The 12,863-nt window shown below is 41.0% G+C and overlaps 1 protein-coding gene across 1 annotated transcript in view; it reads right to left on the bottom strand.

Annotated features, from left to right (window-relative positions):
• LOC119379612 (uncharacterized) overlaps positions 1 to 12,458 on the bottom strand; it is a 93,794-nt gene extending 81,336 nt beyond the window's left edge. Inside the window, exons 1-5 of the mRNA XM_049413424.1 lie at positions 12,179 to 12,458; positions 5,694 to 5,799; positions 2,187 to 2,227; positions 2,042 to 2,107; positions 1,457 to 1,566 (exon numbers count right to left, since the gene is read on the bottom strand). Of these exons, the coding sequence (XP_049269381.1) occupies positions 1,457 to 1,566; positions 2,042 to 2,107; positions 2,187 to 2,227; positions 5,694 to 5,799; positions 12,179 to 12,319 (464 nt within the window). The 5' untranslated portion in view covers positions 12,320 to 12,458. The remainder of the gene's footprint in view (positions 1 to 1,456; positions 1,567 to 2,041; positions 2,108 to 2,186; positions 2,228 to 5,693; positions 5,800 to 12,178) is intronic.
• Between the last annotated feature and the right edge of the window lie 405 nt (positions 12,459 to 12,863).

Here is a 12,863-nt window from a genome sequence, read left to right as displayed (position 1 = left end):
CGTCAGAAGTGAAAACCATGTTTGAAAAATAACTATGAATCCCATTTGCAGACGCTACAAGGCATGAAGCTGTTCACCCGACTTTGGAAGTGCACAGGTCATAGCACAAGAAGTGCCAGCAAGATAGATGCGCAATATGCTCACAATGTAGGCTGGCAAAGATAACACATCTCAGGATGCCCTCAGAGCATGTTATGCCATAGTGAATGCATACCTGGTTTTTGTTTCCTTGCCACTGAAAGTTGGCATGGATTATGTTCTGTTGTTTATCTTTCTCCCATTTTGGTGTCTTCCTTCTTATCCCTTTTTGTTCACTGCACAAGTGACTGAAGCTGTCCATGCATGTAAAACTGTGCAACGAGGTCTCAGCAAGAGATAAATTGTAATAGTGCGTGTGTCTGTTATCTCTTCACCATGGTAAAATTTCCCCTTGAATGTTCACCAACAGGGCTAGAAATATACTATTCTTAAAGTGAGCAACAGAATAATAACAGTCACTAATTTCTGGGGTTTTATGTGGCAAAACCACAACATGATTATGAGGCATGCCGTAGGTGTGTGGGGGGGGGGGGACTCCAGATTAATTTTGACCGCCTGGGGTTCTTTAAAGGGGCCCTGCAACACCTTTCCAAGTAGCTATGGAATGGCTTCACTAAAGGAGCTTATTGCCTCATGAATCGACCGCCGCAAAAATTTTTAGAATCCGTCCAGTACAAGAGGAGTTACAAAGATTTGTCGCACGCTGTAATTGCGCTCTTCTTTCAGCCTGCTGATAGCACTGGAAGCCAAGCAGGGAGGGATGGCACAGGGGAAGAAGGTACGTCACGCGCCTCGCGACCTTGATCACTTTTTTCTTTTTTTTTTCTTTCTTCAAACGTGTCATGTACTTCCAGTGCAATCGTGCGCACGTGCACGGGCAAGTGGCGGCCGCAGTAACTACCGAGCATGCCATGTTCAAATCAGCCAATGGCATGGAACTTGAGTCAGTGACGCAGTGATTTTAAGTAAATAGTACCATTTGTCGAGAGAAGAGGAAGTGATTTTTAGCTGACTGAGAATTTATTGTAAATCACAGGCTGCATGCTGCGCTATAATGTTTGGCTCACGTGTTCTCGGGAGCCTCGACTACCGATTGGCAGCGTTTTCTGACCATGCTGAAAACGTGTCGCAGAGCCCCTTTAAGATGTGCCTAAATCTAAGTACACGTGTGTTCTTGCATTTAGTCCATATTGAAACGTGGCCGCCGTGGCCAGGAATCCCAACCATGTCCAGGAGCTTAGCAGCACGACACCTTACCCGTTATGCTACCATGGCGGCTAAGGTGAACAAGAGAAGGCATCATAAGAAGTATTGCCTGCTGTTACACTCAACCGCACCACCAAATGGATAACCCTGCACACATGTAGGCTGTGCATATATAAACCACAATTTTATATTACAAGAAAACGAAACTTACTTCCAGTTGGAATATCGTTCACAGACGCACACAGAAGAACCACAATCATCAGCTAAATTCAACAACTCCTTTGGAAAGGTTCCGTCTCTCAACGCAGTAGACAAGTCGATCTATAAAAAACAAGTTTAAAGAGAGTGGTTATGCAGAATGAAACTAAGTGATAAGTGGGCTGTGTTGTACGCTATCTACTTAGAAAATTTCTATTGCATGAAATAAATGCTAAAATATGATCAACTTTTTTCTCTCATAGCAACCATCTCCATCTCTGCACCCCCTCCCCCTTTTCTTTTACTCCTCTAGAAACAGAGAGCAATGTTCTAACAGATGTTACTTTTGTGGCCCTCGTGCAAGGGTTCAATGCAGGAGTGCTTGTATTCCTAAGTCAGTCTAATATGATGGAGTATGCATGAAGTGACAGAAATGCTACTGCATTTTGGTAAGAAAAAAAAAAAATGTTAGACAATAACAAGAAATAAACCACCATCAACCTGAATAAAGTATCCAAAATTTTTCTGTTGACCCTCATAAACAAGCCCATTATTAAAAAAAAACATGTGTCCATCATGCAACTTTTTGCGAACTCACATCTTCACTGAAAAGGGCATCTGATGAGCAAAGGGCATCTGACGGCAAGTTGTCCCACACAGCTTCCTAAAATGCAATGCGACAAATTTATTTCACAATTTTTAAAATTACGAAAGCGTGTTCTTAGAACAATAAGTGTACTTACTGGTCCAAAGATATCCACAGCATCTTTGTTATGATCTGCTTCTGCAAAATATGTAGTAAAAGACCGTGTTATTGAAGAGAAAAGCACATAGATGTTGGTTGTCAAATGGCAATAATTTAACAGTTTCAACGTAACCTAATACATAAATTAGCGCTACGTGTGATTAGGGCATAAAAAATATCCCACATTTTGGCTCAAAGTTGGACAGTTCTACACCAACACTACTGCTTGAGCCCAGTGCAATGGTAAATATTGCTTTGTAAGCTTACCGTGCTGTGCATTTCAGTAAATTTATTTTTTATGTATTCATATCACCAGTAGGACATATTTTACCCACTTTTTTAGCATTTAATAGCATCGGGAGGTAAATTTTTGCAGAAAAAGATGTCCTCAGCTTATTTTATGCACCAGCTTTATTAAAATTACCGGAAAAAGCTACTGCACTTCATAAAGGGTTAAAACCAAAACAAACAGCAAAGCAAACAATACTGTTTACACTCAAATTTGCTATGACAAATCCTTCAAACAGAAGGAATGAAATGACCATCACTTAAAAAAAATCACCTTTGGTAAATAATTTCAAGCCTACCAGATATAGTAGTGAGCTCGATTGATGCTAAATATATGCCACTGTGGTCATCAAGGATGTCACAGATGAGGAAGGTGTGTGTGTGTATATCACAGGGTTAGATCCAGTACACAAATACCCAAGTAGATGTGACAGCTCAACACACATAATGAGACAAGATGGTACATAGTGAGGGTCTCAACACCAGCAGCATTGACGTGGAACATCCTGTCAAATGCAGGTGTGATGTATACATTAACTTTTTGGGTGAAGGCTCCAATAAATCCTTGTATGCTACCTGAAGGCATCATGATGCCTTCATTTACAAAGAAACAGTGCCAACAGCGAAGAGAGGAAAACAGAAATCGGTCTTTCACACAGGGTTCACAAAGTAAACTTCCTTGCCTGCCTGCTCGATCGATAGCACTTGTGTTCCAATCCCAAGTCAGGAGCTGTTGCTCAGCACAAGAATGTGATGCTCACTCATCTGTTCCAAATCGTCCCTTGGAATTTATGAGTTGACAAAAGGTACATGACTGTTCACTCTTAAATAAAATATGAGCTTACAGCCGTGCTTCTTAGTTCCAGGAGAAGGGGAGGAGTGATACTGTATGGCTCCACTTAGTGGATTCAATAGCCCACCCTGCTCGTACAGGTGCATTAAAAGCCAAAAAAAAAAAATTTAAAAAAAGGACCACAGTGTGTTGCTTCCTATTCTGCTGGCCCATGCGAAGCCTCACTTGATGCTTGTGCGGTACAGGAGTGTGCTGAACTGGGCTGACTGGTACATTCATGAGAAAAAATATATGGACCACAAGAGTGCGTGCCAAAGTGCATCGACACGCCATCTGCCATCGTGGCACCTGCTGTCAAGAGGGCCCCTAGAGCAGCGCTGCACATGTGCGTCCCATTACATCCTCTGGCTATTATGTAGCTTTGCCTGACATGGTTGCAGTGCTCGTTGACTAAAAGTCAACTGGGTGTCGCTTTCTTTGCTACGCCGCAGCTGCACCTGATCTCGTGTATGGGGCAATGTTGCAGCCGTTGTGCATTTATTGTTCTTGCTTTTGTTGAATGATTAGAAAAAAATAAAAGCAGTATGGTGCCCCTAATTTGCTCTCTGAACATGCTGGTGCTTACCGCAGCATAATAGTGCCTGCTACTCACTACTACTCCGTTTTGTGACAAGGGACACCAATTGCAAAACGGTGTTTCGATATGCGGCAGCAAACATGGGAACCACATGGAATAATACAGCACCGCAGAAACGAGGCATCTTGCACAAGTCATCTAAAGGCATCAGAGGAAGCAGCGTGTCACACAATAAGAATAATAATAAAAAAATCTAGTCAGCTCCATGCCCTGAAAACTGCCAAACAGCGAAGCTGTCACCCCTTTCATCAGGCATTACATTTTGGTCTTGCATCTGCATCAGGCATTACATTTTGTGTTTCGGCAAAGTATTCACGGTAGCGTTCCAGTGCGGCCGCGGCCCATTCCACCCACCCACTTGCTGAAAACGCATATTACTATCGCAGCTGCACAGGAATGCAAGCAGTGTCAGCATCAAAACCATCATTTCGAGCATCATGATGATCATCACCATTTCGTTTTATTTATTTATTTATTTATTTATTTATTTATTCATTCAAGTCCGCCTCTGGTCATGTGACCTGCATGATGCCTACTACTACTACGATGGCAATGACGATGGCACAGGGCAGACTAAGATAGCTTCACTTTAAAAAAGGAGGAAAGCGATGCACGCTGAATGTGTGCTCAGCTGCTATGTAAAACAAAAGTGCAGATGCGATGGAGCAGAGAAAGCAACACCCAGTTCAGGTTTAGTTGACAAGCACCATAACCACGCCAGGCAAAGCTTCAAGACAGGCCAGCAGATGTGTCGTCAGGCAAAGCTTCAAGACAGGCCAGCAGATATGATGGAACGTGCATGCGTGCCACTACTTTAGCATCCCTCTCAATAGGTGCCGTGTCAGCAGATGGAGCATAGATACATTTTGGCATGCACTCCCGTGGTCCGTATACTTTTGCACACAGATGTGCATCATTAGGACAATAAATTTGCTTGGATCATGTTGTATTGGGCACAAACATGTATTTTGTATCACTGTATGTAACACATCAGGTTTCATTGCCTGTCGGAGGAGAAACTGTTCAAAAGGGTAAATAACTACTACTAGAATACCTCACCTTTTTACTAGCGTCAGCATTTATAAGGCACTCCGCGGCATATTTTATTAACCTGTTTTTACAATGAAAGTCTGAGGAGCTCAGGCAAGAAATACAACATAAACCTTTAACATAGTGCATAGTGTCTCCTTTTTTCTCATGAGCAGCCTTTCTAAATGGTGTCACCGTTTTACTTCCTCAATCTCATAATTGTGCAATCACAAACAGTTAAACTCGCATTACAGTTCCGCTATATGAATGCTAATGGCCTGTCGCAGTGCCCAACTGAAAAAGCTGCATTCGCATTCACCAGCAAAACGATGTACTGTACATACTACATACGCAGGTGAAGATTAATGTGCAGCCAACTAATAAAGAGAATGTGTCAAATGTGTCGTTTCAATATGCTTTAGACATAGCATTACTGACAAAGTTAGCACTCAGCAGTGCTGATATTTTTTAAGGGTTCATATTTTTAGGAGTTCATTAAGTAAATTAAAATGAGTGGCAAGTAGGGACGACAAGAATGTGTCATCCCTACTTGCCACTCAAAATGCATACTGTGAAATACTGCAGAAAATTCAAAATTTGCCATTGTTTTATCCCTTGTTTGCCACTTCAAGCAGTGCATAATGCCGGGTGCCACAAAACATTAAGCCCTTTAGTGTGATACAAGAGACTGGCATTCGTGTAAAATAAAATGGCAATAACAAACAACGAATCCCACTATCACACATCTTGGCACAAACCTGCGGTGGAACCAGTGCCATGAGTCCTTGAGCAAAGAATGCACCCGTGCACATCCTCTCTTGGCCCACATGATGACTTTGACAATGATGAATCGATAACTCCATCCTAATGTAAAGAAAAATATATTTTCAAATACAGCAAAATGACAGGTTTATGGAAAAGCTCTTGTGTAATTTTGCAAAATCATTCCCGCCCAAATGAAAGATTATTTTCAAAATGCACAGCAATCCCAAGGTGTATGGCTAAAAAAAAAAGTTTGTTTTTTAAGGCGAAAGCCTTAGATGCCCCATCAAACGCGAAAAATTGACCGTCAAGTGTCCAGCGGCATCGGGGACAAGTGACGAAAAAAAAAAAAATCATCATCACGTGATGACGTCATCATGTCGTCACAGTGATGTCACGTGACGTCACATGATGACGTAATCACATGACATCATAACTTGGTCAAAGGTGGGCCGGTCACGGAGGCAGTAGGGCCGATCACGAAGGCAGTACAAAACCAGGTGAGGTGGCTCTGATCCTGGAGGCAGTGCCAAACCACGTTAGGTGCAAGAAGCTTTCGGAGGATGGTGAGGCAGGATCAATACATTGACTGAGAAAAAAATGAAGATGGCTTTCACCTTTGTCGTCTCAGGTGAATGCATAATGGACCCTGTGAGTTTTTTTTTTTCATGCAGTTTGTACTGATTTTACACTACCACGCAGCTTCCCAACATTTATCTGAATTATCCTCAGACATCAAACATCAGTATCGATATGCCACTGGCTGACATGTCTTTGCAAACAGCGAGTACATTTTTTTTAAAACTGTATCACTGAAAAAGAAAAGCAAGAAAGGCCATTTAATACACTATCGTTGTATGGCAACGTATTATGGAGCTCGACCTTCAAGGCAGAATAATACAGAAAAATGCCGAGCAAGCGCACCCACTACGGTGAAGGATAATCCGACCACATTTGGAGGGGGGGGGGGGCGGGCGCTTGCTCTGTCTCAGACCGAAATACAAGATGGCAGAGCGAGAGCCGCTAAAAATAAAAAATGCCCATCCATGCTTCTAATAAAATGCTTTATTTATTTACTGTTTTTGTTCCCCCTAGTCACTGTCAAACCATTGAAGCAGCAACCGGTTTGACCAATATACGACCGGCCACATGATAACAGAATTACATAAACATGAGATACGCATTCAGTGTACTCAATCTTTCATCATGAAAATAGCACGAATAAACGTAGGACGAGACGAAGAAGGCTACAGCACAAGCGCATACTAACAACTGAACTTATATTAGAACGAAAATATATAGGAAGCCCAACCACATGTTCACTACGAACAGAACCAAAAGCCTCAGATGTCGCATCCTGTGTGGCGAAGCCTTCCCTTGTGTAAAATAAGGCAGAGATAAGGTACCTGGATGTGCACATCTGAAGTTTTTGGTTCTGTTTGTGGTGAACATGTGGTTTGGGCTTCCTATATATTTTCGTTCTTTGTAGCCTTCTTCGTCTCGTCCTACGTTTTTTCGCACTATTTTCATCCATCATGAATTACCAATTCGCCCAACAGTCTATTCTTATAAGTTACTCAATCTTGTGGTTCTTTTTACACAAGCGATGCTCGTCTTGAAAAAAAAGTGGCCGCAGGGGAGGAGGGGGAGCGCTTGCTCAGTCATTGGTGCTTATTTCAGATCTCCTGAAAAAGAGAGGGGGGCGCTTGCTCAGCATTTTACGGTAAGTATGGTTACTTTAAAGCTTCAGTGAATAGGTTAGTACTCCAGAAAACAGAATTGAAAGACAGGTAGTACGCATCTGCTTTTCTGCATCAGCCTTACAAAATTGCACAAAATTTGAATAACTGGATGTGGGCAGTTAACTGCCGATTATAGAAAACAAAGATCACAGTGCCATTTAAAACCAAAACAAGGTTTAGCAAGGCAAGATTGGTAGGCTTCTCTCTCTCTCACACACACACACAAACACAAACACACACAATGCATGACACAGGATTAGTACTTAACAATCCCTTTCACATGAAAGAGGCCATCCCAGTAAAAATGTGAATGCTCACGGTGTCTCAATGCTACAGAGGCCACAGCATCTGTAGCTGCTGCTAGAATGTAGTGCTGCAAGACAATTTGACGCTGCTAAGCTGTAGAGAGTGAGGAGGTCAGCTTTCACTCTCCAGAGCTTCAGACCACGACTGTAACAGTAACAGCAACCATGAGCTGCAATGATAGCTCCAGTTATGTGTGCTATCACCCGTATTATCAGACAGTAAATTAAAAAAAAATGAGAATTTCTAAATACATGCTGTCTCCCAAATATTACTGCCAATAAAACCTTAAAATGATATCTACAAACATACTGGGCTGCTCTATAATACAAGCAAGGATTATTATTATAATCATCATAAATTATCCACAGGCTTTTCCATGTACTAAAGATACTCCTCCTTACAAGAGACGGAGTAGCACATAGAGAGCTCTGAATTAACCTTCACCATTTTTGGCTTTCTCAATGTGCATGAAAAATCAAGCACACATGTATTTTGTGTATTCTAATGCAATTAGAATGCAGTCATTATGGCTAGAAATAGATTGTCATCTCATGCTCAGCAGCAGACCATACATACCTCATCACATTTAACTTCATTAAAAAAAATATTTTAGGGTGAAATATGCGTGGACTATGCATCCTACAGACGACAACAGCAGCTATAACAAAAAAAAGAAAGAGAACAGTGCCAAAGAATGCATGTTACCTACCAACATATGGCATGTTTTTTTTTAATAGTTTGAGCATTTGAAAAATCGCCTGGAGCATATAGCCCTTGAACTGAAATACTTAAAGCAAACATTACTTGCGTGACAATCTGCAATGTCCTAATGGCTAATTAAAACAATTCACTAAGTACTTCTTTTTTAGTTGCATTATGGCACAGGTTCTAACTTGCAATTTGCGCTTACTACGAATCGCTAGATACACAAGCTTCCACTACTTAAATCTGCTTAAATACACGCTGGCATTACTACAATCATCTTGAATTGCTTAATACAAGCTTTCAGGAAATTGTCAGCTGGAACACCTATGTAATTCATGACACATTAAAGGACAATCAATTTGAACTAGGGTTGTGTGGACATTTTCAACTTCAAAGCTAATCTGAATAATGAAATCCAAGTGTGAATCAAACAGAATATCTTTTGGATATTTTCAAATACGAATAGTACCACAATTTACATTTTCAAAAAATACCTTTTTCTCCAACCAGAAATGAAAAATAACATTTGCTGTAAAGCAAATGTACACGAAAATCATGCATTCTTCAGCACTATTGCTTGACAGTACCACATCTAAAGTTATTCAATGTTGTCATGAAGGAAGGATAGCTGCCCAGTATGTTCGTGAAGAAGCGACACTGTTGTGTAAGTGAAAATTCCTCCAGACAACAAAAACAGCTGCTGACTAGGCACAATGGTGTTGATGTGTTTTATTTAGCTTGTCGTTGTAGTTTGATCCTCTGAGCGTGCTATCTCAATTTGGAGGAGCAATAACAACTCTGTTATGCACCGCCCATTTTGACAGCCGTAAGTCAGCGCCTGCATTAAAAGGTTAACATGTGGACCGCAAGGAGCACACGTCGCTCCCGCAGTGGACGCAGCCAATTGGAGAACATTCTTTCACAAGAGGAGGGGGGCAGTGCTGGCTGGCTGAAGCGGCCAGACTTGAAGACTGAGACATATGCTATCCAACCAGATCGAAATGGTGGTGGCGATGCTCAGCAGGGCTGTTGCAGAACATTAGCAGTTTGAAAAACAAAGTTTTTTTTTTTTATTTCTGCGAATTTAGTTGCGACCCTGAGTGATAAGACATTTTCTATAACGCTACCTTGGTTGATAAAGCATTCTTATGTCACCTTTGCACTTTAAAAACACATTCTGAATATGTTTTAAATTTTTGCGGGTGTTTTAATATTTCGAACATCAAAAGGATCTTTTGAATCAAAGTAAATACCAACGTTATTCTAACCACCATATTTCAAGTTTTGAATATTCGCACACCCCTAATTTTTACTTATAATTGTGACAACACCCCAATGCAGATTTCAGGCATTTTTTCATATTTGGCTTGGATGACTAAACAAAGGTTCTCAAAAAAGTATCTTGAAGCAATATTGATGGTTTTTATATTGTGGTAGGGCAATTTATTATTCCACATGGAATCATTTTTCTCATCCATGTCCCTTGAAAACTCAACAGACTTCCTGCAAAGCAAATATGACTTTACTACTGTTCAGTTTGTTTCATAATTTCAACATGTGCCATAGAGTTAATTTAACAAGTTAATCAGTAGATATTTTAATTAGCCACACAGACATAGGAATTCATCACTTAACATCCACCTCTTGATTAAATACACCAGCATGTATTCCTAAAATATATTTCAATAAAAGTACACATTTACGAGATTACTAATGGTAATGAATAAAATACATACTTTGCAGATAAAAGTCTGACATGTTACACTCTGACTACTGTCTACTACTTGGAAATATGCTCCTGCTATTTAGAAAGTGCTTGTAACCCATATACACTGGTTTGCTGCTGGTTTCTTCAAGCAAAATTACATACACGGCAAGATGATAAATTGAAAGATTTAAACAATGCTTATCTCAGCACTTCTTTTCATTATCTAATTTATTTGCTTATTTTTTCAACTGAAAAAATATATTTCACAATACAGTTCCAACAGCAGAATAACGCAGCGCTTCATTTATTTGCATGTTTTAGAAAAACTGCCAACTGCCACATTTCTCTTGGAAAACATAACAGTTTCCAAAATCTAAAGCTCATCACAGACATTTTTGAAGCACACGAGCTGTGATAAAAACTCAGTTTTGTTTCAGTTTAGCTACAATGACTGTAATTGAGAGGCAGTGTACCTGCAGAGAAACGCTGCCCCTTTAATTCCAGGATGTATGAATTGCCCATTGGGAAATTATTTTTGTGGTTGCATTTACTGTAAAATTTTGCAACCAGACACACATTCGGCTTCACATAAAAAGTATGACTCTCTTCGTTTTAGCCTGCTTTTTTTGCACTGACTGACAACACAGCTCTTGGTTTTTAAATATGAACTCTATATGAAAGCAGCTTCCTGAGAAATAGACGACGACACAGTTACTAGAGGCCTAAATGCTGTTGACAGAGGTCAAGGTACCTCCTTTTTAAGTTCCAATACAACCAGTCCATCAATACAACCTACAAAAATGCTGTGTGGGTGTGCAAACTGCACCATTATGTCAATGGTGTCCTGAATCAGCATTTTCATAGCCTTCTTTAGAACATTATAATAAGCAAACAACAGTATACACCATTCACATGACATGGATATAATTGCTGACATAGAAAGCAGTTCCATGTCACAGTCCAGAGTAAACACTCTCAATACAACTATGAATATTAACAAGACAACATGAGAAAATAAGAATGGAATTTCAAACATGTCTACAATTCAGAACATGCCCGTTAAGTTTTCAGTTACAGTGTTTGCTTACACTGAAATTAAATATTACTGTTTGTACTAATTAGTCTCATTCAGTAAATGCTAAAAATATCCTGGATAGCTGACAGAGAAATCAGCTGGTCACATACACTTGAACCTCTAATTTGCTGTGAAGTCGTAAGACACTGTACAAAGTAATAAAAAGACCTATCATGAGCATCAAATGAATGTGGTAGAATATTTGGGTGCACAGGGCACTCATGTACAGAGCCTTTTTATTACTTTCAACGGTGCACTGAGATAAATAGAGGTTATATTTTAGACGCCACGCCTGCTACAGAATTAAAAGTCGGGCAGCGTGCTCCCATGTTTAAGTGTTCAGTACTACCAGCTCAAAACAAAAATCATACGAAAAGAACATTTGAGTGATTCATAGTGCTCAGACGACAGTGGGCGTGACACGAACTGGCAACCAACATACGGCCGTGAAATAGTTCGTGGTGCATGGGAACTACTCATGTATCACTGAATGAAAACAAAACGAAAAGAACGAGTAGACAATCCTTCGTACGGTACGATCTCCGTTAAACCACGAAGGCGGGAAAGGACTGAACCTTCTGCACGATCCTCGTGCGTACCGGAAACGTGCTTCGGTTCCCTATCTTGTTCATCGGATGGAGATGAATACTCCCAAGCTCTCACGATAAAATACAAGTAAGGAGAATCGTAGTCGACAGGTGTGTCCGCGCTGTAGTTTTTTGCTTGTTTCTAGACTGACAGGTGAAAACGATCACTAGCCTAAACACGCATTTAAAGACCCAGTACCCTCCTTCCCCGCCCAGAGTCGAGTTTCTCATATTTCACACGTCAGGCACGTAAAAATTATAGTGAACCGTACTTGTACATTCAGTCCTACTGCTCGCGCTATCACACGGAGAAGGATAATCCTTACAGAGTGGCAAGCAAGTGCAGAGGATTGTGTACCTTTGCGTTTTGGCCAATACAGGGATTAGCACTGCCAACTTCTGAAGACATGCCTACGCCTTCAATCTGTTCTTTCCCTGGGGAACGTGCCACCTTCTTGTTCTTTCGTCGCTTGGTTTTCTTCGTTTCCGCCGGACTCATCGTTATAGACGAGCTTGCTGTTCAGGTGTGCCAGAAGCAACTACACTTGGACTTTATTTACAGGCGAAACGTAAATAATACTAGTATCAGACGCTGACTACCAACATGGCGCAAATTCTTATCCCAGGATGCCATTCGCTGCAGCACCAGCGCCTCCCCAAACTTTTTCTGTGCCTGCCGCGTCAGCGCCGGTTGCTCCCCTCTCGACTCCACCCTGAAATGCCACTTGGGGGCGCTATCCTTATTATGCTCTTTATACAGTAACTCTAATGCTCTTGCAGACGTAGAAGGAATCGCGGATGTTATGATGCGTAGGCAGCGAAATGACTAGTCTTCACATTAAGTACAATAAGAAATAATTCGCACATGTTAACTCGCTCCGTGCCCTCCAGAGCTTGCTCAAGCCAGCAAGACCAGCAAGACTCCATAATTCAGCTTGGCTAAAACGCACATATGCAGACCAAACAGTCAAGCTAATAACAATGAACTTAAAGCGCTACTCTATTGCAACAAATATCCCGGCAGCATTGTCTATGGTCTCTCG

This window comes from Rhipicephalus sanguineus, chromosome 1, assembly GCF_013339695.2.
Source record: "Rhipicephalus sanguineus isolate Rsan-2018 chromosome 1, BIME_Rsan_1.4, whole genome shotgun sequence".
Classification (NCBI taxonomy): Eukaryota; Metazoa; Arthropoda; class Arachnida; order Ixodida; family Ixodidae; genus Rhipicephalus; species Rhipicephalus sanguineus.
This window is presented reverse-complemented; position numbering and strand designations above follow the sequence as displayed.